At 42.0% G+C, this 26,959-nt stretch overlaps 1 protein-coding gene and 1 long non-coding RNA gene across 5 annotated transcripts in view; one reads left to right on the forward strand and one right to left on the reverse strand.

The window, feature by feature from the left end:
- The window catches only part of TMEM51 (transmembrane protein 51), a 42,011-nt gene extending 15,615 nt beyond the window's left edge, over window positions 1-26,396 (forward strand). For all 4 annotated transcript variants that reach the window (XM_030185953.1, XM_030185951.1, XM_030185952.1 and 1 more), the window contains exons 2-3: window positions 16,262-16,749; window positions 24,935-26,396. In XM_030185953.1, the coding sequence (XP_030041813.1) occupies window positions 16,397-16,749; window positions 24,935-25,349 (768 nt within the window). In that variant the 5' untranslated portion in view covers window positions 16,262-16,396 and the 3' untranslated portion in view covers window positions 25,350-26,396. The remainder of the gene's footprint in view (window positions 1-16,261; window positions 16,750-24,934) is intronic.
- Window positions 8,440-14,197, reverse strand: LOC115456707. The gene is made up of 3 exons (XR_003939911.1): window positions 14,128-14,197; window positions 12,505-12,515; window positions 8,440-8,450 (listed from the first exon to the last, which is right to left on the reverse strand). It is a non-coding gene; the product is annotated as an uncharacterized LOC115456707 (long non-coding RNA).
- Window positions 26,397-26,959: the final 563 nt, after the last annotated feature.

Below are 26,959 nucleotides of genomic sequence, written 5' to 3' on the forward strand. Positions count from 1 at the left end.
GGACTTCCAGTAGGACCTGATCACAGCTTTCTCTGTGTCAAAGCTGATTAAGATGGCAGGGAATTCACCTTGCACCCTTTGCCCCAGGGAAGTCGAGATCTTCCTCATTTTTTTGGTTATTGAGCGGCCCCAAACAAACCCTACTTAGGTGCTACCTTCACTTATCCATTTGTTTCCAGAATTTGTTCCTTTGCCTTCTTTACTATTGTATTTCCTGGTTATAACCAGTATCATCTTCTGTTAACCACTTTGAACTGGAAGACTAGAGCGGGTGATAAGTTCTGATATTATTACTACTAATTGGGACACTGCTTTGCTACTTTCCATTTGTTCTGGACTGGTCTGGTATGGATGAAAAGGAAGGAAAAATTCTTACCTGATAATTTTCTTTCCTTTAGTTGTTAGGGGAACTTCCTCTATCTTTTCATTTTGCATATGACTGTCTCCCATCTCCTGACTCGGTGTAATACCTGCATGCCAGTTGAGTTTAAGCCTCATTACTTCTTTTTATAATCTCAGTGACTCTAGTCTTTCAGTGTAATCATCTGGAACACTTATGTACTCCATTGCTTGGCTATTTGAAATACTGAGCATTCCAGTTTGTAACATCTTTCAGAGATGTAAGTACTTGGAACTATATTTTTTTCTCTGTCTTCATCTGTTAATGGACATAGCCCATTTGTCCTGGACTGGTCTGATAGGAGTAAGGGAAAGAAAATGATCAGGTAAGATGTAATTTTTCCATCTAGAAGTTCTAGTGAAAAGGCAGGTAGGTGTTCATGTAGTCAGGTCAAATCCTCAGTCAAGAGCCATTGAGGTGTCTTTGACCACCATACTGCTATTATATCTTTAGATGTAACCGTACAGATATTTAAATTAGACAAAGGAAAATGTCAGTGACACAGCTGTGTTTGTGTACCATACTTGTCTCAGATGGCTTTCTCTTCATCAGCAGTTTTTTTTTATCTTAAAGCCTTTAAACTGTTCTGTAAGCTTCTGAAGAGGAAAATCTTGTGAAATTGGCCTTTGGAAGCTTGCAGCTGATTTCAAAAGTTCTTTAATAACGTTGTTTATTTTTATGACACATCTTTGGAGGACGGGTGTGTTTGTAATCTGAAATATAGCTGTTGGGTATTATTTAATTGGAATACCAAACCATGGGGTTTAAAAAAAATACATTGTCAATTATCTCCTTTCTTCAAATTAACATTAGACTGGGGTCAGTGATTTAAATCTGTTTGATGCTGTGATGATTTGTCACACAAGCAATTATAGACATCCAAAATTGAATGGGTCCTCATAGGAATTGTATCTTGTTCATTTACATGCATTGTCTGGCTTTGTAGAATTTACCCTTTTTTAACTAATAATTTTTTGATAATGACATTCACAAACACAGCAAAGATAAATGGAGAAACCATCACTTCCCTTTTCAAGCCATTTTTTTCTTACATTTGTACCCCGTGCTTTCCCACTCATAGCAGGTTCAATGTGGCTTACATATTATATATAGGTACTTATTTGTACCTGGGGCAATGCAGGGTTAAGTGACTTGCCCAGAGTCACAAGGAGCTGCCTGTGCCTGAAGTGGGAATTGAACCCAGTTCCCCAGGACCAAAGTCCACCACTCTAACCACTAGGCCACTCCTAGTACATAAGTAAAGCCACAATGGGAAAAAACCAAGGTTCCATTGAGCCCAGCATCCTGTCCACGACAGCGGCCAATCCAGGCCAAGGGCACCTGGCAAGCTTCCCAGTGGCTAAATATTTGGGACATCAGTGATGACATCCAACTATATGGCTGCTTAACTGGTAAGCTCCAGGCAGCCTAAATAAAATCCCCCCCCCCCCCCCCCCCCCCCCAAAAAAAAAAAATGAATGGTGAAAATTTTGAAGAAATAAACTTCCCCTCAAGCTAGAAGTGGTTAAGACATTCTGCCAGTGCCAACAGAGTACAAAGGAATGAGTGATGACCTGGCCTTTGCCTACAAAAAAAATAGGGAAGATGGTGAGCAAGATGGCGAGTGGAGATGCATGTAGACCAAGAGAGGGTGTTGAGCTGCCGGAGAAGAACAGGTTGCCGGCAAGCACAGTTTCTGCAAGGTGCAAGTGGTTTACTGAGCTGAAAACGTTTAAAACTAACGTGCAAACTTGGATTGCTGAGCTCTAATCTGAGGACTTGGAGATAGTCCTACTGTTCCTCAGCTGTTGTCTCTCTGAATGGTCTCCAGAGCAGAATGTGCAACACAAGGAGTCCAGAGTGACTTATAGTATAAAATTGAAGAGAGACACTGTAATTAGAAACTCAGAGGGGTACCACCAAAAAAGAAAGAAGTATGTTTATATAGCACTGATTCAGCAAATCTATGGCTCTGCTTTAACCTCGGCAAAGGTGGAGACGACCGAGTTAAAACCTACAGGTGAAGTGGGCACATATTGCCCTTGGACTAGGTCAGAAGAGCAAGCTTAGAGACATAATTGCATTTTCATGAGTACAGGGCCAAAGAAACAGTCTTAATGGCAGTGCGAAAATTGTGAAGAATTGCACAGCATGACAGTTGAACATCGTGAAACTGGGAGCCAATGAGGTTGGTGGGGCTACCTCTCTCTCTCCCTCATTGGCTGACAGTGTTGCGATGTGCAGCTGCCTGGTGTCACATGGCATTTGTACATCACGAAGATTGGGACTGAATGAGGGAGGGTGCTGATTCACTGCCATTTCCTTTGGAGAGTGCACCTAAATGGAGTGGTGATGCTGAATAAGCCAGCCAATACATTGCATTTTTTTACAATTTTTATTTTACATTACGTTAAGTCTTCTATTCATCAGTAGCTTTCACAGTTCAATGCGGATTACATAAAGGAAAAAAAAGATTAAAAGATTACCAGAACAGCCAACCTGTTATCACAAAATGATTATGTCATAACCACACTCTGTAAGCCACTTTGAGCCTGCAAATAGGTGGGAAAATGTGGGATACAAATGCAATAAATAAAATAAACTGGGAATGTACAAAATCATGGTTTTTGTAGCATAATAAAGGAAAAACAAGCAAAAGCAATAATCCAATAGAAAGGACATACTGTGCTTTCAGTATGTGCCTTAACCAACAAAAAAAATAATCCTCTCCTCAACCCCCACTATTTGACACCTAATGTCTATCAAAAGTGAGTATATCTAAGCAATTATCGGGGAGTATATTAAGAAACAACAGGTTATGTTTCAACCACTTGATATATGGGCCCCATATTGTCGTGAGCACCACAATGTACCAAACACTGATCAGTAGCTTGACCCATAAATAGATTTAAGACGTACAGGTGTGTAATACCATTGAACATTTCATACCCATTCTGTACCAAGTTCCTAGCCATGGAGACCTACAATAAGTCCTTAAGTGGTTTCCTATTCTCTAGGTTCATAATGCACCCTAAGATCTCTGCTCATTTAGCAATTTAACAGGATAGGAGGTTTGCAACAATAGTGCTTCATAAAATCTAGTTGTGCTTCCTCTGCCACTATTCACCTTCATCACTTCTTTTCTTTGAGAAGGGTTTCCTCCAATTGTAATTCATGCCAGGCTCTCCACAAATATGCAGCCTTCGTATAAGAAGATTGATCCCAAAATCCATAAAAATAACCCACAACTTAGTGAATTTCTGTAAATTATTGAAAACCTATTTATTTAAGAAAGCATACAATAATAATCCATCCTAAATGCCAATTAACAATTGTACCTATGCAAATGTATTCATTAAGCCTTAATTGTTTTTTGCTAAAGTATCTTGATTTGTAGTTTTAATGTTCCTAATTGTTCAAGTTAATCTTTTACGAACGAAATTAACCTAATACCTTTCAATTCTTGTTATAAGTTAAACTTTCCTTCCTGTAACCAAAATCACTCTGTATCCTCTACCGTAACTATGTATTTCTCTTCTCCGGAACTGGTATTCACCATTTACGGATCTATGTAAGCCACATTGAGCCTGCAAATAGGTGGGGAAATGTGGGATACTATGTTAAAAAAAAATAAATAAGTAAATTGTCCCAGCCCACATTGCTCAGCAACATTTTCAAAATCCACAAGTTTTCATCTTTCACCAGCTGACTCAATGTTTTCTAAACCAGTCATTTTCCATGTCTTGTAAGTTAGGTCAACTCTCAATGCATTGCATTTAAACAGAGTGTGCTCTTATCATTGGTGTGTCAAACCAAAACTGTTAGAATGGAAATATTGGGGATTGGAGCATTCGAAGGCAGGTAAATGGAGTGTGTTCTTATCCGAAATGTGCGTAAATGGGAGTGCACTGTATTGGGAAGTTTTTATAAGTTGCTTATGAAACAATTAATGGAATTACTAACTAGAATATATAATCCTACATGACACTATCAGTTGCTGTGTTTAATGCCCTAGTCCCCACCCTAAATAGACTTCTGGCTATGCTACTGTTTCGGGGAACCTCAAGCTTTCAAGATCTATATGTCCAGCATCTGTCTTTAGCAGCAAATTCCTGCACAGTGTCTTGGTGGGGAGAAGACCCCACCCCTCCTTGCTCACTGTCCCCTTGATAGGAAGTTATACTGCCGCTTGGGAAAGCGGACTTCTTTTTCCTTTGCCCCAGTTGGTGTACTATGAAACCCTGGGTGGAGTAATGACCCCAGCTTCCTAAGGTACAAAGATCCTGCAGGTGAACTCCACGCCCCCACCTCTTAAAGGGTAATAATTAGGAGTTTCCTGGTCAACCCTAGCTGTTTACAGTCAGCTTCTAAGTGAATTGAGGGAGTCCTGCCCACTGCCTTCATCGGTTCTTAATTCTGGCCTTCTCTAGGGGACACTGAAGGAAGTTACATGGAAATAATTTTAAAACAAATAGGAGTAAATATTTTTTTCACTCAACGAATAGTTAAGCACTGGAACTCTTTGTCGGAGGATGTAGTAACAGCAGTTAGCATATCTGGGTTTAAAAAAAAGGTTTGGACAAGTTCCTGGAGGAAAAGTCCATAGTCTATTATTGCTTGCCCTGGGATTGGTAGCATGGAATGTTGCCACTATTTGGGTTTCTGCCATGTCCCTGTGACATGGCTTGGCAACTGTTGGAAAACAGGCTACTGAGCTAGATGGACCATGGCTGTTCTTAAGCCACATCAGTGTTTAAGGCTGTGATCTCAATCACTGGGAACCCTTCTCAAATCCCCTTTGGCATGGACTAACAAAACTGTTTCATGCTGAAAAAGTCTCCAATATGTGAATGCTTTATTTGCTCTCCTGTTACACGTCCTTCAACTTTCCTCACAACATGGTTTTAGATCATTTCATAGTATATAAACGTTGCTGTTGGAGATGAAGGAATTAAAGATATATGTAAGTAGAGGGAAACAAATGATTATGCTGTAGTTTGATAGCTCGGTGGCATTTCATGTAGTTGATCATGGGCAATTGTTGAGTAGACTGAGCGAGCTAGGAGTTGAGGGAACAGTTTGGAACTGGTTTTGAGAATTTTTGCAGAAGAGATCGTATAGGGTAAAGAAGGAAATAAATACATCATTGGAGTGGCAAACAGTTTGTGGGGGTCCCTCAGGTTCCCCACGCCAATGCTGTTTATTATTTAAATAAGATGCGAGATGTTTGTCAGCGTTTGGTTTTCTCATGTGCCGATGGCATATTTTTGTTGTGTACAGTATTGGAGAAATTTGAAGATACTTTGGTCCTGATAAAGGATATAATAGTTAAACTGATTCCTGGATGAAAATAGCGTGGTTTGGACCATATGATTTGTCGCCTAGGAAACATTTGGATTTAAGAGTCTGGCGAGGAACTATTAATTGAAGATCATTCTAAAATGCTAGGGGTTATTTTGGATTCAAAGTTTATCATTTAAACTACAAGTAAATGCTTTGGCTAAAATAAGACACATCTTACTTTTTGAAAAGTTCTTAAGACTTTTTTTTAAGAAGTTTCAGTAGAACGGTTTATAAAATAGGTATTTAACCCTTTTTTTTTTTTTCATTTATACTAAATTACTGTAAATTATGTAGGTTTTATACTGTGATCCACTTAGAATCCGTCTGGAAGGTAGCGGAATATATGATATAACCTCAAAATATAACCAGAAGCGTAGGATGTCCTTTCTCTAACCATAAGCCTTGTTTGTGCCAAGTTCTCCGATAATGTACTCAAGGTATACGGAGGGAGTACTTGGCTGAAGAAACAAAAATGCCATATCAGTTTCTGACCTTTAACTCGGTTTTATACATATAAACTGTGATTTGGATCCTGTGGCTTAAATAGCAAAGTTTCTACCTGTCTGCTGACCAGAGCTGACCCCACCTGGATGGAATTCAACCTACCAGTACTGGGTGCTCCAGAGAACACTGTTCACTCTGAGAAAACTTGTGTTATTTTTTTCCCCCAAAACCATCTAATGTCTGCCCAAAGCAGTGTACTGAGGAGCTCTTTAGTTGCTCTCCTTTGTCACTGCAAGTCACCTTTTTAATTCAACTTCAATGTCATGGGATCAACTGTTGGTAGCAGATAACCTATTTCAAGAGGAGACAGACTCACTGGGGATAGTGTCCCTCTAATATTTTATCCAAAAGAAACACCTGAGTTCATAGGAGCCAACTCTGTGGGTGCTGTGGGTGCTTGATCACCCCCAATATTGAGAACATTCCTTGTATGTGTCCGAGGAAGGATTATTTCCACTGGGCTTAGCACCCCCCAATAAGTTTGAAAAGTTAGCTCCTATGCCTGAGTTTCTCACAGGGGGCAGTGCTTCTCCTGTGTTTCCTGGAGCATCTACTATTGCTAGGTTGGATTCTATCCAGGTATTATATCAGAAGCTAAGCAGGGTTTAAAGTCCAAGATACTAGGCATGCACATTATTGCCAATTTGTGAAGCTGAGCTGTAGTTCATTGTTTTTAAAATGATTGAATTTAGCTCTCTCATCCAGTGACTATGCTTTATTGGGTAAAGCATCACCTAGTTCAGGCACCAATGATCAGTTCCCCACGCTGTTCCAAATAGCGCGGGGAAAGAATACTAACAGAACAACAAGGAGGGAATTAACTTTCCTATGATCAGCACTAATAAGATGCAAACATTGGGGGACTTCTGTGGGAGGACTGTGCCTGGCCATGCACTTGGGCACAATCCTCTTGCAAAAGAGATTTGACAGGTACGGGCTGTCAAAAAAAAAAAAAAAAAAAAAAAGGCCCAGACCTCTTAAGACCAGACCCTCCCACCCCCAACAATTAAAAAAACCAAAACAAACAAACAAGCCCCAACAACTGTTTGGTCCAATGGGACCTCTACTAGTCTCCCCCCCCCCTACCCACCCGGGGGCTGGCCAGGTATTTATTGGTGGGGGGTATTTTGTGGGGACCTCCAGCCCCTGTTTGGGGGTTGGGTGGGGGGGCCTATAAGCATACAAATGCATCTCCTCATTCCTTCCTAATGCCCTGGCAAACCCTAAGGCCAGCTCTGAGCTGGCATAGGGTTTGCTGCGGGAGCAGTGCCTTTGTTTGGTGCGCTGCCCCCCTGAGTATTGGGGAGGAATATTAATTCCCCTGTTTAGCATGCATTTGCATGCAATTAGCATTCAGAGCTGGGAAACTCCTTTATTACATGCACTCACAGGCTCCGACTGTTGGATGCTGGTAAACGCAGGTGCTAGTCTGGGGCTAATGGCCTCTAGTGCCTACGTTTGCTTTTGATCATCAGCCCTTCAGGACTAAACTGTAGACGGAAGACAACACATTTTTCAGTAAGGAGAACATTTTGTGTTCAGGGTAAGTGTAATAATAGAGGTTACTTGCTTTATAGCAAAAGCTGCCTGGCTAGAGAGGGAGATTAGTATTTGTTTTGAAGAAGGTGTTGTCTGTTAACAGGGTGTGCTATACCGTGGTGTGTGTTGTACCAAACTTGTTTGTATTTAAGCATTTCAGGCATACTTTTCTGCATTGAAGTGGTTCTTAAACTGTGCGTACTAAAATATAATCGATGCCTATTGTAATAGTTATATCAAGCAAAGCAGTTGAATGAATCTTTGCTTTGTCTATATTCCCATTGTTCCGGTCCTATGGGGTGGACCCATGAGTTGCTGTCATATATTTTATCAATGCTTGCTAATTTGGCTCCCCCAACTTTGTAAACTGCTTTGCCTTTTTGCTATGTAGATGGTATATTACATTGACCTGAATCTGAGAGAAATTGCACTGTAGGTAAGAGAAGGAGGTGATTGGTAATCCCTCAAGCGCTAGCCATACCCTTGCTTCCCCCCCTCCATAGCTTTTTTTTTTGGTTTGTTTTTCCAGTTTTCACTGCCTCTGCTGTTCCTTCTGTTTACATAGTAACTTAGTAGATGACGGCAGAAAAAGACCTGCACGGTCCATCCAGTCTGCCCAAGATAAACTCATGTGTATACCTTACCTTGATTTGTACCTGTCTTTCTCAGGGCACAGACCGTATAAGTCTGCCCAGCAGTTTTTCCTGCCTCCCATCACCGGCTCTGGTACAGACAGTATAAGTCAGCCCTCCCCTATCCTCGCCTCCCAACCACCAACCCCTCTTCCCCCCACCTGCTCTGCCACCCAATTGTAGCTAAGCTTCTGAGGATCCATTCCTTCTGCACAGGATTCCTTTATGCACATCCCACGCATGTTTGAATTCCGTTACCGTTTTCATCGCCACCACCTCCCGCGGGAGGGCATTCCAAGCATCCACCACCCTCTCCGTGAAAAAATACTTCCTGACATCTTTCCTGAGTCTGCCCCCCCTTCAATCTCATTTCATGTCCTCTCGTTCTACCGCCTTCCCATCTCCGGAAAAGATTCGTTTGCGGATTAATACCTTTCAAATATTTGAATGTCTGTATCATATCACCCCTGTTCCTCCTTTCCTCCAGGGTATACATGAACCGGTCAGCAAGTCTCTCTTCATACGTTTTGGAACGCAAATCCCATACCATCCTCGTAGCTTTTCTTTGCACCGCTTCCATTTTTTTGACATCCTTCGCAAAGTACGGCCTCCAAAACTGAACACAGTACTCCAGGTGGGGCCTCACCAACGTCTTATACAGGGGCATTAAAACCTCCCTTCTTCTGCTGGTCACACCTCTCCCTATACAGCCTAGCAATCTTCTAGCTACGGCCACCGCCTTGTCACACTGTTTCGTCGCCTTCAGATCCTCAGATACTATTACCCCAAGATCCCTCTCCCTGTCCGTACCTATCAGATTCTCCCCGCCTAACACATACATCTCCCGAGGGTTTCTATTCCCTAAGTGCATCACTTTGCATTTCTTCGCATTGAATTTTAATTGCCAAACGTTAGACCATTCTTCCAGCTTCTTCAGATCTTTTTTCATGTTGTCCACTCTGTTTGACACCTATTGCTTTGTACTGATTCTGTCTCTTCCATTGCCCCTCTCAAATAAGATAGCTTAGTATTGTCCTGAATCTCTGATAGAAAGAATTAGCCCGGGGGGGGGGGGGGGGGGAAGAGGGGCCTTAGGAGCAATGGAAGGAAGTTCTTATCCTTTTATCTTTTTTTCAAATGGCACTTTTTTTCCACTTTCCTGTATGGCTAGAGCGCTACTAGGGTTAAGCAGCGCTGTACAATTTAACAAAGAGAGACAGTCCCTGCTCAAAGAGCTTACAATCTAATAGACAAGTGAACGGTCGGTCCGAATGGGGGCAGTCAAATTGGGGCAGTCTGGATTCACTGAACGGTAAGGGTTAGGTGCCGAACGCAGCATTGAAGAGGTGGGCTTTAAGCAAAGACTTGAAGACGGGCAGGGAGGGGGCTTGGCATAAGGGTTCAGGAAGGTTGTTGACTAAAAGTAGGATCTCTAGACCCTCCCTTTAAGGAAACTTGCAGGGAAGAGGAGGGGAGAAGGTGAGGCTGGATGGTTGTTCTGCTCCCTAATCCAGCCTCTCGTCTCCTATTGCTGCTGCCCAAACCCACCTTTCTGGCTCTACAGTTTCACTTATTTGTCTACAAATTAAGCCCTTAGGCTATGTAATTCACCAATTCTGTGCTTATGCCTGTCTCTTCACTGAGCTGTGTAAAATCTCAGAGTTTAAAATTAAAAAAAAAAAAAAAAAAGCTTCAGGGGATTGACCATGTGAATTTAAAAAACCAAGAGTATGTCCTGGAAGGAAGTCAAATACAACAGACTTTTACAAAAGAGAATGCAAATATTTATTTGGGATTTATTAACTGCCTTTTATGAAGAGATTCACCCAAGGCGGTGTACAGCAGGTACAGTTTAACATAAAACTTACAATTTTGTCACAGCATAACAATAATAAAATAACCAAGAATAAGCTAAATATGATAAATGAGGTAAACTTTGAAAACAGTAAACTGAAACCTAATAACAAAGCCTACAATGAGAACCGATAACCTCACTAATCCACCTCACCAACCCACTCAGTTATGAAAGCCCACCTTCTATAACTACCCTAATCACTCCCTTCCTTATTCTCTCTTCCCTTACTTAATCTCTGCACAGTACTAACTGTATCTGATATCCTGGAATGACAATGTTAACAAGACTATGTAAGCCACATTGAGCCTGCAAATAGGTAGGAAAATGTGGGATACAAATGCAATAAATAAATACAGTGAAACAGTATAAAAAAAATATACACATTTAACAGCACTGGAGTTCAAATACAATAGATATACTACAATGGTAGCATAATACTAATGATACACCTGAGCCAGTCTGGGTTTTACTTCCATTGCTTTCAATTGAAGCAAAACCCGGACTGGATCGATGCGTCCTCCTTTTTCTGGAGCCATATGGTAACCCTAAACATAGACATGATGTCAAAGATTTTCTACAATATGGCTTACCTTATAGCTTAATATGTTGTGTGACAATTATACAGTTATGTGACAAGGTGAGGGCCTGAGTTCACGGAGCTGACCTTAACATGGCGTCATGCATCCATGTGTGCTGTGCATCCATGCCCTGGCTGTGGGGGAGGGGAGCTGCAAATAGAGAGTCCTTGTGACCGGAAGAGAGCTTTCATGCGAAGCTGGGTTCCCTACTGGGAAGGGAGGGTCTAGAATCTTGGGCTTAAAGCCCACAAGTTTGCTGAAAGAGCCTTCTTTGTCCCCAAGGAGGTGAATGGGAGAAACCTACCCTCCTGCCCACACCTTGCTTTGCTTGCTATTTTTTTCTGTTCCATGCATGTTGCAGCTTGGAGGACAGGAATGCTTAAACCTGGGTGATTGGAGCAGCGCTAATTCATCAAGTTATGGTTTGGTGCAAATGGGTTCACTGCATCTGAGTTGGATGCACCTTGCTGCGTAGTGGGAGCATCATGGGTATAGCATCTGGCGCATTGGTCAGTCTTGCTTCTGGCGGTGGACTGGATGTATTTGTAGCTTTTTAAGAGCTTACAGGTTGGCTTGGCAGAGGAGTAGCCTAGTGGTTAATGCAGTGGACTTTGATCCTAGGGAACTGGGTTCAATTCCAACTGCCGCTCCTTGTGATTCTGGGCAAGTCACTTAACTCTCCATTGCCCCTGGTACAAAATAAGTACCTGAATATATGTAAACCGCTTTGAATGTAGTTGCAAAATACCACAGAAAGGCAGTATATCAAGTCCCATTTCCCTTTCCCTATTGGAGATTCTAGATGGAATGTTGCTACTATTGAGATTCTGTTGCTACTATTTGAGATTCTACATGGAATGTACGTGCAGAACGTCAGACTCACAGAAACAGAAGCCTGTGTGGCCCGTGTTGCTGATCTGCAAGGGCAGGCTTCTACATGGAATGTTGCTAGTGGAGGAGTAGCCTAGTGGTTAGTGCAGCGGACTTTGATACTGGGGAACTGAGTTCAATTCCCACTGCAGCTCCTTGTGACTCTGGGCAAGTCACTTAACCCTCCATTGCCCCTGGTACAAAATAAGTACCTGAATATATGTAAACCGCTTTGAATGTAGTTGCAAAAACTTCAGAAAGGCAGTATATCAAGTCCCTTTCCCCTTTGGGCTATGTCTTAAAAAAAAAAAAAAAAATCATGTCTTTTCAATAAGGCTGTGGTCAGTTCCCATTTAATTAACAGAGCATATGTGGTAATATGTATTAATTTAGGTTCATACTGCAAAAGGGGCTGGGTCAGGGTGTCACGGTTGGCTGTGTTATATTTCTTTAGCTGGTGAACTATTTCCTGATAAAGCTGGAAGTTCAGTGATTATTCGGGGATGGTGGAGTTCAGGCTTCAAGCCTGTAAACAGGGCCATATCCCTAATGAAATATGCATGAGAGAGATTTGCATGGATAGTACCTGCATTGTATACAAATGTATCTCATGCATATTTATTACCACCCTAAAGAAGTAACTACAAAGCTTCTTTTATTTACAACTTTTATTTGCTTTCAAAATTATATCTTGTAAAAAAAAAGAAAAAATCCTTTATATAATAATTCAAATACTGTTTCCCCTTACTGATTTATATCAAATCCATTCATACACACTGTCACAACCATTCACCCTTTATCCATACTAAAATGCTGTCGCATATGGACATACTGATATATTGCACTCATTATACAGCAAATTAAAATTTTTGCATTTGCTGTACAGCAACTTAAATTTTTTTAGTTACATGCCATAGAATCCAGTTCTTATAAATGTCTCACAATAATAAATCCGTCCATAGATGACTTGAACAGAACTTGCTGGTCGTAACTGTAAATCAAATAAAACTCCACAGATGACTGGCTTATTCCAGTATCAAGATTATTTGGACAATGTCAGTCCATCTCTGGGTCCAATATTCATCAACTCTTTCAGAAATCGAGTGATGTACTTAAATCCTCTAAATGATATCCACTTCTGTGGGTGGTTCTGCTTTACAGCACTCTTAAATTCCTGTTGAATCTTTCAGCAATTTAAGCTGGCGTCAAACCCGATGCAGTCGATTTGTTTCGCAAAAGCGTCATCGGGAGTTTAACTTAGCGTAGATTCAAAACTATTTTTTTTTGTTACACAACTAGAGCGTTCCTCCAACAGGTGCCAGGCGCAGTGGCGTTTCACTCGATTTCTGAAGGAGTTGATGAAATTTGGACCCTAAGATGGACTGACACGGTACAAGTAATCTGATACTGGAATAAGCTCGTCATCTGTGGAGTTTTATTTGATTTACAGAGGCAGTTAAGCGGTTTTGCCAAAGTGGGACCCACCAGCCAGCATCACAGTGTCACAGTGCGTGCAAGCCGGGAATCCTGTGGGACACGGAAGGAAACGGTCAGCGGCAGCACATCTTCGGGTTCGGCGCAGCATCCGAATATGCCAGGGACTTCGGGCTGTCCGGCAAAGCTAGTGTGCAGTTTGATGCAGGGGAGCGCTGGAACGGGTGACATTTTATCGGGGCCACCTGTAGTGGAACAGCCTCTGATCATGTGCAGAGCTCAGTCACCATCTTACAGCATAAGGGTCCGACAGAGCTTTCAGCCGCATCAGGATCTTTTTCATGTAAAATTTAATGGACTCGTTCATTCCGAGCCCCAGCATCGTTGCTCTCATACTGATGAAGCAGGCAGTACTGTTACCTTTCATTTTTTTCCTTTCCCCTGGTTTATTGACAAAATGATGCAATAGGTGGGAAAATGTGGGATACAAATAAATAAACCTTTCTCCATTTGCAGCACAAACGCAGAACAGGAGCACCGCCCCCCACAAAGAGTAATAATCTGATTTAGGTCGCCGCCCTGAACTTGCATATTTCAGAAATGTTGTGAGGCATAAAGTTGTCAGAATGAATTCCGTTTCATGAGCATCCTAATTAATTCAATTAAAAAAAAAAAAAAGATATCCTCTTATCTTCCTTTTTATTAATTTTTATTTCTATTTATTACCTTTAAAAGTGGACTAACATGGATACCACACCATTTTATCCATGAACATCCATGGCCTGTTTTAGCACCTAACTGCTGGAGATAAAACGTTATTTCCTGCAGAATATCTGCGGTTAGCCACTAACCGGCTCTAGAATGCGACATAGCCGATTTGGCGTGGATATTAGCGCCAAACTGGCTATGTTTAGCAGTTAGAATAGGCCTATTTATACAGCCTATTTTTTTTTTTACCACTGAGCGCTTAACCGGTTAGTGCTGACTGTCAGCTTAACTGGTTAAATTGCCACGGTCAGAAGTGAAACTGGATATTCAATGCATCGGCATTGAATATCCAGTCTGACTACCGGTATTTTATTTTATTTTTGTTACATTTGTACCCCACACTTGCCCATTCATAGCAGGTTCAATGTGGCTTACATATTATATATAGGTACTTATTTGTACCTGGGGCAATGGAGGGTTAAGTGACTTGCCTAGAGTCACAAGGAGCTGCCTGTGCCTGAAGTGGAAATTGAACTCAGTTCCTCAGGACCAGAGTCCACCACCCTAACCACTAGGCCACTCCTCCACTGTTGCTACTATTTGAGATTCTACATGGAATGTTGCTATTCCACTAGCAACATTCCATGTAGAAGTCGGCCCTTGCAGATCACCAATGTGGCCGCGCAGGCTTCTGCTTCTGTGAGTACGTGCAGGACGTCAGACTCACAGAAACCGAACCCTGCGCAGCCTTCTACATGGAATGTTGCTAGTGGAATAGCAACATTCCATGTAGAATCTCCAGTAGTAGCAACATTCCATGTAGAATCTCCAGTAGTATCTGTTTTATTTTTGTTACATTTGTACCCTGCGCTTTCCCACTCATGGCAGGCTCAATGCGGCTTACATGGGGCAATGGAGACTTGCCCAGAGTCACAAGGAGCTGCCTGTGCCTGCAGTGGGAATTGAACCCAGTTCCCCAGGACCAAAGTCCACCACCCTAACCACTAGGCCACTCTTCCAGTTACCATGCAGCCCGATGCCAGCTGAATATTGGGAGGGATGGTGTTACTGCAAAACATGGTTTATATTCAGCAATGCTTTTATCTATTAACCATAAAATACATTATGATGGACCATCAAAAGGTGTGGCAGGGAGAGAATAGAACCAGCAACCGTTTAGTTGCACAGCATTCGCCACAATCATTGATCCATTACCATGTCGTGAATTCGGTAATAAACTTATTAGAAATATCTCCACACATGTTCACATGTCCTCAGTTGTGAATAATTTAACTTCCCCAATAGTGTAAATGCATGCTGTGAAATCATGCCCAAAATATAACAAACCAGTATAGAAGCTAATGCTATGTTGGGCATAATAAAAACATTTGGATCTTTCAAATTGATTTTTTTTTAATATAAAATATTTTTTTATAATTGTTTATGAAATACCCTCAGACTAATTATTCACACACATTTCGTCTATTGCTTTAGACACCAAGTGAACATAACTTCATCTCTTTCATCAGGTCATTTCAATTTTGTGATAATGTGTCATTCTGTTTGCACATTCCAACAAACTTTCATGTCCGTAGAACTCCAATGAGAAGCCTACTGCAAATCCAGACTGTCCTGAGATGCCCCTTAGTGAAACGCTTTACATACGCCCAACCACAGGTTTTGTCAAAAATGACTGAATCAAGGACTCAGGTGGCATCATCCAACTTGAGTATGTACATGCAGTGCCTTTTAGGTCGGCAGCCTGGCAACTTTGAAGTTTACAAGTATAAAGTTGGATGATGTCACCTGAATCCATGATAGTCGTTTTTGACGAAACGTATTATTGGGTGTGTGTAAAGAGTTTCACTAAAGGGACATCTTGAGATAGCCTGGAGTTGGAGTAGGCTTCTCATTGGAGTTCTATTGTTATGACCTGCATTGATTTCACTGGGAGGGGCAGAGTTGGGGTCCCTGGAACTGGCCTATCTAACAGGAAAGCTTCAATATCTGCCATTAACAAAACCAGGTACTCTATTTCAAAACAAGACTGGAGAAGATTACACGTCAGTGTCTCTTCATGTTTGGCATCAGGTGATATAATTGTGCAGAGAATGTTTTCAGGTTAAAAGCCATTGAGAAAGGGAGTGCTCCTTGTTCAGAGTTGAGTTGCTGATGGAGTGACTGGAGGCAGAAGGAGAGAGGCTGTTTTGTAGCTGCTAAACTGCATTAATGTGTGCTCAGTTTTATCGATGAATGAACCTCTTAAATCTGTCCATCAAAATTTGTTTTGGTGTGAAAAAGAAAGTGTGCGTGTGTAATATTTAAACTTCGAGGTCTTGTATTTTTAGATAGTAGTACAGAAGTTTGGTAATAAAGATGTTCATCATTTGTCTTTCAGAGCTCTGACAATGGTTGGACTTCTCAAACAATTTGGATATATTGTGAACTCGGACTATCACGTTGATATGAATGAGAAGATTGAAAATCAAATTGAGTCTTAAGCCTAACTAGCTGCTCACCATTAGTGGTCATAATGGCCCAGTCAAAATCCAGTGGATCTCAGTATGCTCTAACTGCCATAGGGATAGGAATGCTCATCATTGGTGTTGTAATGGCAGCTTGGACTCTGGTGCCAGGACTCGGCAATAACCAATCTCAAGGAAATGGTAGCAAGCCAGAACACAATGGAGAAATGGGAAATGGAGGGGAAACGGAGAAAAAGACACAGTTTCCAGTGGCTTATGTGCTGATTGGGTCAGGACTTTTCCTGATATTGCTAGCTGTATGCCTCAATGTCCGACAGAGGAAAAAACAAGAAAGTCACAGTGATGTGAACTCCAGAAGCTCCCAAGATTCTCCAGCTAGACGTCCAGCTCGGGAAGAGAGGTGAGTCTATTTGGATCACTCTAGAACATGATTTAATAATTTTGGGGAGGGGGGGTCTAATAGTGATATGGGGAGAGGATCCTCACTGAACCAGCTGCACCCCCTGCTCTCAAGTCTGCCCCCTCCCAAATGTTGGTATTACAAGCAGTTGCAAACTTTATGGGCCAGCTGTGCTAATCTACTACATCACAAGATCCCATTGCTGGCCCATGAGCGGAAACCGTGAAGCCAGCATATAGGAGCAACTGGTGTATTGATGGTCATGAGGCTTCACAAACATTTTGGGGCTCCCATCCACGTGACTAAATTTAGTTGCGGGCAGTTAGCCGAGTAAAACTTAAATGCCGACGCCTAAATGAGGAGCAGACCGGGTGTATTTTATTTTTCAACATTTTTTATTGATGACAAGTCATTAATACATATCTAAATCGCCACAATAACATCAGTGTAATATTACAACCAACAAATTAACAGCTTGTAAACACTGCTTAGCCAACAGTCATCACATTTTACGTTTTTACCCCCCTCTTATCTATACGTAGTACCCTTATCGTATCCATAACTCTTTCGCTATCCCCGCTCCCTGTATTCCCCTCACCTACCCTACTAAAACCTCCATATTCCTCTCCCTCCCATCTACCCCCATTCCAGGCGGCTTCTAATTTCTCCATTATTAAAATTGGATACTACCTCTCTAGTGAATTCAATCCCTCCAAATTACATCCCCAAGTCCAGGCCCAACCGATTGATGATAGAACTGCAGACCCTAGGGGCCAGAATATTAATGTATGACACCCATACTAGATAAAATTTACGTTGTGTTTTAGGTTTGAAATAAGACTCTCGGAGCTCGACTAACAGCAGTGCATGCCACCTGTTGCGCCATTGCCAAAACGACGGTGCTTCAGACTTTGTCCAGTTTATCCTGGGTGTATTTTATAACGCGGATAGATATGTGAAATGTCCATGACCTGCCTATTCCACGCCCGCTTTTCAACTATGCGAGTTAGAACTTATACACATCAGGTTACAGAATACGCTTATAGTTGTGTGTGTGTGTAAATTCTAATTAATGCCAGTTAGTATCAATAATTGGAAATTATCAATGCTAATTGGCTTGTTAACATGTAAATCTAGAATTTTGCACACACAACTTAAGTCGCACTGTATAGAATGCGGGGGTTAACACGCAGTTAACGCAGCTGTGGCTAAGCCTGTTTTTAGGAGTTAAGGTGTTGTGCAGTAGTTTGCCTGTTATGTAGTAAACAGAGCCTTGATGAATTTCTCGGGGGGGGGGGGGGGGGGATGATTCCCCGGGCCCAGCACCAGAAGGTTCTGCTCCCTTAGTCTGTGTCTCTCCTGCTCCAGTGCGTTGTGACCCGGGTGATTGCGTTAACTCTAACCCGGGTCCCAGCACACAGGAGCCAGGAGAGTGGTAGACGGAGGGAGGAGCAGATGCAGAAAGCTAAGGGGGGCCCGAGTGGTGGCTCTGTCCCAGGCCCTGCTCCAGGGTGGGTGGGGGGGGGGGGGGGGGGGCGGGAGCGTGGCAGTGAAGAACACTGATATAGGAGGTAAGTGGAGGTGGAACCTATAACAGGAGTTTAGATAGATGATGGATATATTTTTTGAGGTTTAGTTTAAATGTTAGGGCTGTACATCGATTAAAAATGTAGTTGCATAAAGTGCCCCCTCACATTTCCGCCTGTACAGTGCAATATATAGATGGCAGACGTAAAGTCTCAAAACTGACATATTTCAATTACTAAACTAAAAATAAAATCATTTATTTTACTCTTGGTGATTTTTTTTTCTTTCCAATGATCTCATTCTCTGTCTCTGGTTCTGCTTCCCTGTGTTTCCAGCACAGTTCTGCTCTGCTTCCAGGGCCTCCTGTCTATTCACTATTTTTTTTTTTCATCTCTCCTCCTTTCTTCACTCCCTGCCTTGCATCTGTCTCACATCTAACATTTTTCTTCCTCCTTTTCAAGTCTGCCTAGTTTCCTTCTCTTCTTTTCATTGGGCACCATCTCCCTTGTTTTTTCCATCCCCTATTTCCAGCATCTGTCGCTCTCTCAAACACCTCTCTTCCTTCCCTCCTTCTACCTGCCCCTCCTGGGCCCTCTGACTTTGCCTTTAGCATTGCACTGCTGAAAGGCACGCTGCTCCTTTTCAGCTGCTTGGAAGCCTCTCTGTCGTGTCCCGCCCTGGAAATGGGTGTTTTCTGGGAACTGTGGGACCCTTTAAGATTGTGGCCCCAGTGCCCCTAGAAACCACCGGGAAAATAACTTGCAGGTGGGAAAACTTGTCCAGGGGGCAAGCGGGACCCAGCAGGCGGGTGGAGGGTATGCCAGTGTAGGGGTGCAGGTGGGCCTGGGCAGAGTTGTACCACACTCTCCAGGTGGCCACAGGGTTAATCCCAAGTGGATGCTAGGGGTAACGCTAAGACGTTACGTGACAGGATGGTAGCTAACTTTTTTTTTTCCTAAATTTTTTCACCCCTAGATCTGTGTGACCACTTATGTAGTAACCTAACAGTCGATAGAAAAAAGATCTGCAAACCCATAGATGTCTCCCAGTTAAGTTGCTAAGAGTATATCCCAGCTGCCCATAGAGTAATGATTCTCAACCCAGTACTTGGGGCACACCTAGCCAGGTGGGTTTTCAGAATGCGTGCACCTTCCTTTTATTGATAGAACTGACCACACAATCTTTTAACCAGTTCCCAGCCTACAGAACATTGCTTCCTATCTGATGGCTTTTTAATTTTTTCAAGAGTCTCTCGCATGAGGGACTTTGTCAAAAGCTTTTTGAAGATGTAGGCAGTGGCGTAGGAAGGGGGGGGCAGTGGGGCGGTCCGCCCCGGGTGCACACCGCTGGGGGGGGGGGTGTCGTCTCCGTTAGTTCCTTGCTCCCTCTGCCCCGGAACAGAGAGCAAGGAACCAATGGTGCCAACGCAGCTCCCAGTGACGTGAGCTCGGGGGTGGATCGGTCCTCCCGCCTGCCCCTCGCTGCCAAAGTAAGTTACAATGTGCTCCGGGGGGGGGGGGGGGGGCGCGGCGGCGACCCGCCCCGGGTGCCAGCCGCCCCCGCTACGGCACTGGATGTAGGTACACATCAGCTGGCTCACCTTTATCCACATTGTTTGCGCCTTCCAAAACAGAAGCAAATTATTGTTTATCGTTTTATTTGTTTTGTTTTGTTTTGCTATACTGTCACTTATTGCCAAGCAAGTCAGAACAGTTTACAGAGTAATACAATAAAATTAAACAGTTAAATGCAATTGGGAACGCCATTAAAAGATAGGAAAGAAAAAAACATCCATTCCAGAGAACAACAAAAACAGGCAACTCGTAAGTAATTCATAATATAACTCACAAACCTCTTCGCAATTATTTAGGAACCTGTGCTGCCTACCCTCTAAAATAACTTTTAGATGACTAAAGCTAATTGACAATGTTTTCAGTGCTGTACCAAAAAAAGGATCTAGCCAGGTATTTGTGACCTGGATTAGCCACTATTGGAAACAGGATGCTGGGCTTGATGGACCTTTTGGTCTGTCCCAGTATGGCAACACTTATGATTTTTCTAGTCTAATCAGTTGTGGTAAAGAATTCCACAACGAAGGAGAGAGAAAATAAAAAGCAGACATGCGGGTTGATTCCCACCTGGCTCTAGATAAGACCAATCTATTATCTGTTAATGAGCGAAGAGTGAGGCAAGACGTCTTGGCTTAATCCATGTTGACTCTGTCCCATTAAACCATGTTGGTCTGTGTTCAGTAATTTTGTTGTTTTATAACAGTTCCTACCATCAGGTTTACCAGTCTGTCATTTCCCAGATTACTCCTGGAACCCTTTTAAAAAAACAAAATTGGGAAGTGGCCAATGTAACGTCAATCTTTAAATAGCATTGATGATTTTAATGATAGGTTACAAATTACTAACAGTAGACCTGCAATTTTCATTTGAGTTCTTTTCGTACTCGTGAATATTCATTGTGGATATGCTGAAAAAAATCTGACTGGCTAGGTGTGTCCTGAGCATTGGGTTGAGAAACCCCTATGCTAGGCAGATAAGCATGCAAGATACCTCCTGTCTTTTTTTTTTTTTTTTTTCCATGTCTAGCTACAGTAGCCCGTAATATCATGGGTGTTGCCTGAAGTCTCTTCCTACCCCCCATCCCCACCGATTGACCCCACTATATGAGAAGCTGCATTTCTATGAGGACTCTATTATCACAGAACTTGCAGCCTGTTAAACAGGCCAGCTGCTAGTTGATTCCATTATTTCAGCCTGCCTGACCAAACCAGTTATTTTGTCTGTATTTTTATTAGGACTTTTAACATTTCACTTTAATGTCCTGATGTTGGCAATGTCGTAAATGTAATGTTTTTGACCAACTGACCACCAGTAAAAAATTTCCTCTCTATAATATCAGATCCCTTATCTTATGAAATCGTTTTCTAATCCCAGAAGCTATTTGTGAAATTTACCTTGCTTTGAGCTTTTGATTGGAGAAGGCACAAATCATGCATGAACGAATGAATACATGTTATGCCTGATGATCTAATCACAGGAACTCAAGATGGAATATCCTCATGTTCACTGGATTCAAGTGAACCATGGTGATAACTCGCTGTCTAAAGTACAGCGTTACAAGTGCTTCTACCTGATAAGGTTTATGGTGCCTTGAAAGCTATACAGATGACCAAACGGAGTGTAGTGTCTCTTCCTGCACGCTTATATGGACAAGAACATCTAATGTCTTGACTTTGACGCTTGTGTGGCTCATGGATAGTGAGAATACACCATCCCCTCTCATTCTATATGGTGTGCCAATTTGGTCCATAAGACCCTCTATTTGGTTTTAACATTTTTTTGAACAAGTTTCTGGTAGCTGTCTGACACCTGAAGAAGTAACTGACTAGTGTTGAACTCCTTACTACTGAGCCATTTTTATCAGTACTTTAAAGGGTGACGTCAGACTTCTTGGAGGAGTAGCCTAGTGGTTAGTGCAGTGGACTTTGATCCTGGGGAACTGAGTTCAATTCCCACTGCAGCTCCTTATGACTCTGGGCAAGTCACTTAACTCTCCATTGCTCCTGGTACAAAATAAGTACCTGAATATATGTAAACCGCTTTGAATGTAGTTGCAATAACCTCAGAAAGGCGGTATATCAAGTCCCATTTCCCTTTCCCTATTTGAGATTCTACATGGAATGTTGCTACTATTGAGATTCTGTTGCTACTATTTGAGATTCTACACGGAATGTTAATGTTGCTATTCCACTAGCAACATTCCATGTAGAAGCCTGCCCTTGCAGATTAGCAATGCGGCCGCGCAGGCTTCTGTTTCTGTGAGTCTGACGTCCTGCACATATGTACAGGACGTCAGACTCGCAGAAACAGAAGCCTGCGCGGCCGCATTGCTGATCTGCAAGGGCAGGCTTCTACATGGAATGTTGCAAGTGGAGGAGTAGCCTAGTGGTTAGTGCAGCGGACTTTGATCCAGGGGAACTGGGTCCGATTCCCACTACAGCTCCTTGTGACTCTGGGCAAGTCACTTAACCCTCCATTGCCCCTGGTACAAAATAAGTACCTGAATATATGTAAACCGCTTTGAATGTAGTTGCAAAAACCTCAGAAAGGCGGTATATCAAGTCCCATTTCCCTTTTGTGCTCTACATACAGCTTCCTATGGAGAGGACTGCAGTTTTTGGTTTATTCGGGACAGATTAATTTTATGGAGGGGGTTCTTTCACTGCCTCCTCGTATGATGAGGGGGAAGATAGGATATAAACAATACCTCACAGTTAACTGCAGTTTTTCAGGGCCATTGAGCCAGTTCTGGTTTTGTAAAATTACAACTCTGCGTGTTATGTGGCTTTCTGTTCTGTATTAATACAAATGGATTAATGTGAGTCCCAGAAAACATTTGGATTGCAGAATTAAAAACAATGTATAATAAAATAACTAGCTCAATATCCCTGATCTGGCATTAGCCCAGTGGTGTGAATAAACCAACACCTTCTGTAAACTTGCTGATTTGCAAGAGGATGTTAACTTGCAGTTAATCATTAGGCCACACCTCATGCTCCATTACTACCTGCTTTGGGTGTGCTGAAAGCCAGTAGGCTCAAGGTCTTCTGACTCAGCTGCCCAGCAAGTGTCGTAATGGCCAAGTGACGCACCATCAGCACTGCCAGAACATTTGTAATGGGGATCCGTTAATATTTCATTCAAAATCTTTGCACATTTCTAAATGTGAACTTTTTACCCCAGACAGCTTTTTCATAAAAGCAGCCTCTTTCCTTATTGTGGTTGTAATGTGAACTAAAAAAATCAAAGCCATTATCCTTAACTGATCTCTGATAATTCTTTTTTTTTTTTTTTTAATCTAACCATGATTACCACATGCCTTATGTTTTGCTTTTAAACATTTTGTTGTCACTTGTCAGTAAATGTTGATATACATATATATCAGAGTAAGTCAGGCATCTGAGAGGTTTTTTTTTTCTTCTGTTAAGGCTTCTGATCATAGGTGTTTATGAAATGTAAATTTAAAGATGTTTAATTTCCTGCTAATTAGCTTTCTCTTTAAAGGGTGTAATTAGTAGGTGTGTATCAGTGTTTTTATGAGGTAAACTTTCCTGCTGAATTTTTTTTTTTTTTAGTTTCAGGGATTTCCCCATTGAATTCCCTAAAGCACCACTGCCTGCTCCAGGGTAGACTCAGAGGCATATTTTCAAAGCACTTTGGGAGGCTAAGTTCCATAGGTTTCTATGGAACTTTGGGAGGCTAAGTGCTTTGAAAATATGCCTCTCAGTCTCCTCTCTTTCATGGCCATAGGGGACTACCTGCCAAGTAGAAGGCTAGAAGGGGAACTGTAACTCTAGCCCTCCTCCTTGGAGAAACTTTCCTTTGCTCTCCCTTTCTGTGGCTCCCTGTTCCTCTGTCTTTTCCCCTGAGGGTTTGTGTTCCCCTCTGCATTCTTGTCTAGGGAAAGGCTTATTTTAAAATTCCTCAGCAATATAACTGCTAATTACTGCATCTGTCAGGGTAGTTGGCAGTAAACACCACCAGCCCTAGTAATTTAGTGAGGGTGAGACCTGCTGAGTCAAGGATCTCCTCCCAGGTTTCTTCCAGCCTGATCCTGTGAGCTTACAGCCCACTGCCTCATGAGATTTGTAGTCGCCCCATCTTAAAGGAAATCTTGTTTTCTAGTTTCCAGTGCTTTAAAGTGGGAACCAGTACCATATGGCTTAACTCTCGTTTCCATAAGGAGGACAGGGTAATGGGGATGAAAGTTATGGTTTCTTGTTCCTTCACCACCTGAGGATGAGAGGAGGAGGAGGAATCTTCTTGGAGGAGGAAGAGAGCTGTACCTACTGCTTTATTGAAGGAGAGAGAGAGTATGAGAGACTGGTGGTGACATCAATGGGGGGGGGGGGGGGGGGAGAGAGAAGCTAAGCAGATCTGGAATGCACAACCCGGCAACTTTATTACATAGGAACTAATGGAGTCCACTAAACATTATGTACTTAACTCTCTGTGCACATGCAGTGGAAAAAGGACACCAGCAAATGATCAAATGCTCAAGACATTGCACAGTTTGTAATGAGCCCTAGTAATAGTCAAACTGCAAAGAATCAGAATGATGTTTTGATTTGACTACTGGTTGGTTTGTCCTGCTACTAGCTCACATTTAAGCAAATGGTGATACCCTGTGTGAGAAATAAAGAGTACAGCTATAAATTCATATTGTCAGCTGGTCACATTAGACTCTGCCCTAGCCATGGTGTGCAGGACACTGCTTTAGTTCTCTTGCTTGGTGGAAGCCCAGTGGGGTTATTGGGTGATGTTCTTGACGGAGGGAAGGTGAATGCTGTTACTACGTTGGCAGTGCCTTGTGTCATAGGAGTTGCACCACGGTGTTCAGTGTTGGAGCAGACTCCTTTTTTAGCTCTTGACTGACATACTATCTTGAGAGAAGGTAACGTTATTGCATGAAGGAAAAAAATGTTTGGGGGTGGTGGAAGGAATCTAACTCTGACGGTGAATGCTAGCATTACAAGGACCGAACAGGCCGCTACCCAGAATTATAATGTTCTTCATATTGTACAGTATGTAGACAATTATATGGAAATGATTTGTTTTTATGGAAATTTGTGTTTCTTCTTCCACAGTCGGGAAGATGGTGAAAATGCAAGCAGGTACACCATTCCGTCATATGAAGAAGTTATGGGAGCAGACTATGGAGCTGCAGAAGGGACTAATTTGGACAGAAATGGTAGGATGAGCATGTCCCTCCCTTCCTACGAGTCTCTGAATGAGCTTGATGGTGACATGCCAACAGCCAGCACAAAAGCAGATGCAAACAAGGGGAAACCAGCAAGAAGGCAGAGCTCCCGCCTGGGAAGAGCACTCAGATCTTTCAAAGTCAGGAGAATAAAATCAGATAAACTTCACATAAAGGACTTCAGATTAAAGCTAGCAGATAAAAACAGCTCTTTTCAGACAACTATAGAGCCCTTGACTCCTCCTCCGCAATATGACGACAAACGATTTGAGAACTTACAGCCTACGGCCACACCACCCTGAGTGCACCCAATCCCCCTCTAAGTGTTTTATGGTTAAACTTTTTTCTATTTTGTGGTCATTGTGAAACTTCAGTGAGATCAAGGAAAGAGGAGAGAGACTGTTTTTATATAGTTTGGCAACTGGTAAGTCCAAAAGCAAATGCCACAAGGGACTTTTTGTCTTGCAATATTATCCAAAATGCAACTGGAAACACAGGCTAACTGGATTAGATTTATTTAAAATCTGAAATGTTTGCTCTAGGGAAGAGAAATACAAGGAGACTTTTAACCTCATGGTATATATTTAGCAAGAAGTCATATAAATAACTAGCATCAGAGACTTTTTTTTTACACATTTTTACATGAGATTAAATTCTTATCTTTAACTGTATTTGGCACTATTTTGAACAATAATCCAAAAATTCAAATGTGGGAAATTAATCACTTGTAATATTAAAAGATAAATATCAGTACAGGTAAGAGCTGCTAATGCTTGCTGAAAGATATTCTATCACAGGGGTGAGCAACCTTTGGTGCTTGAGGGCCGCCACCCAATTGGGGGTTTTCAGGATTTCCCCAATGAATATGCATGAGATCTATTTGCATTCACTGCAGCCATTGTATGTAAATAGATATTATACATAGTTGAGGAAATCCTGAAAATGTAACTGGGTTGTGGCCCTTGAGGGTCAAGGTTGCCTATCCTTGCTCTATCGTATATCGGCTTTGTTGGTCACCTGCCAGAATCTGTTTCATGTGATCATGGTGATGCTTGCTCTGTTTAGTGTTAAACACCCAAACCTGTTGTTATACGATGCTGAAAACATTTAGCTGTACAAATGGACACAGATCCTGTGGTATGACTGCTGAGGAAATGGAAAATCTGAGTCTTGGCATGTTGTGGAGGTGCGATGCAGTGTTCCTAGATGGGAGGAACCAATTTAGCATGCCATGCTACTTGAAAGAGGATCTTCCGACAGCTATAGCTACATACCTGGAAAAATCCAATGAGTTAGGACAACCTAGATATCTAAAATTTGCTTTTGGTTTCTAAAATTGAGAAAAAGCAGAAAAAAAAATACTAACCTGAAAAAGGACAAAGTAATTCTTGATGTTTTCTGTGTGTTTTTTTGTTTTGCTTTGTTTTTTTATCTTGCTGTTAGTGGTGTAAGAAAATTTTTGGACTGGCATCTAAGTTTTCTACATTTCTACCACTGGGTACAGCGTTCTGGGTATTACAAAGGTAAACAGTTGTGTGCAAGGACCTGCTGGTTCCCTGAGCCTCTATCCAGTTTATAACAGAAAGGAACATGCCTGAAAAGCATCTGTAGGGCAAGTGGGTATTTGTGTTGCTCTCTGTGACTGGGCAAAAAAAATGATCTGCCTGTCTTAGGTTATTCCTTATTAATGTAATGATGGAATGTTTTTAATGTTAAAACCAGCTAATTCTAATGTAAAAACACATAACATGTTTAACTTTTTTTTTTTGCCTTGAACAAAGGGATTTTGCTTTTGATACCAAAACTGTGAATAAACAATCTTCTTGGGCAGAGGTTGTGGATGCAAACTTCTTTTTCTCTGTGTCTTGCACTGGGAGAGGTTGGAAAACACTCCCCCATATGAGACTGTTTA

Source organism: Microcaecilia unicolor, chromosome 13, assembly GCF_901765095.1.
Source record: "Microcaecilia unicolor chromosome 13, aMicUni1.1, whole genome shotgun sequence".
Classification (NCBI taxonomy): Eukaryota; Metazoa; Chordata; class Amphibia; order Gymnophiona; family Siphonopidae; genus Microcaecilia; species Microcaecilia unicolor.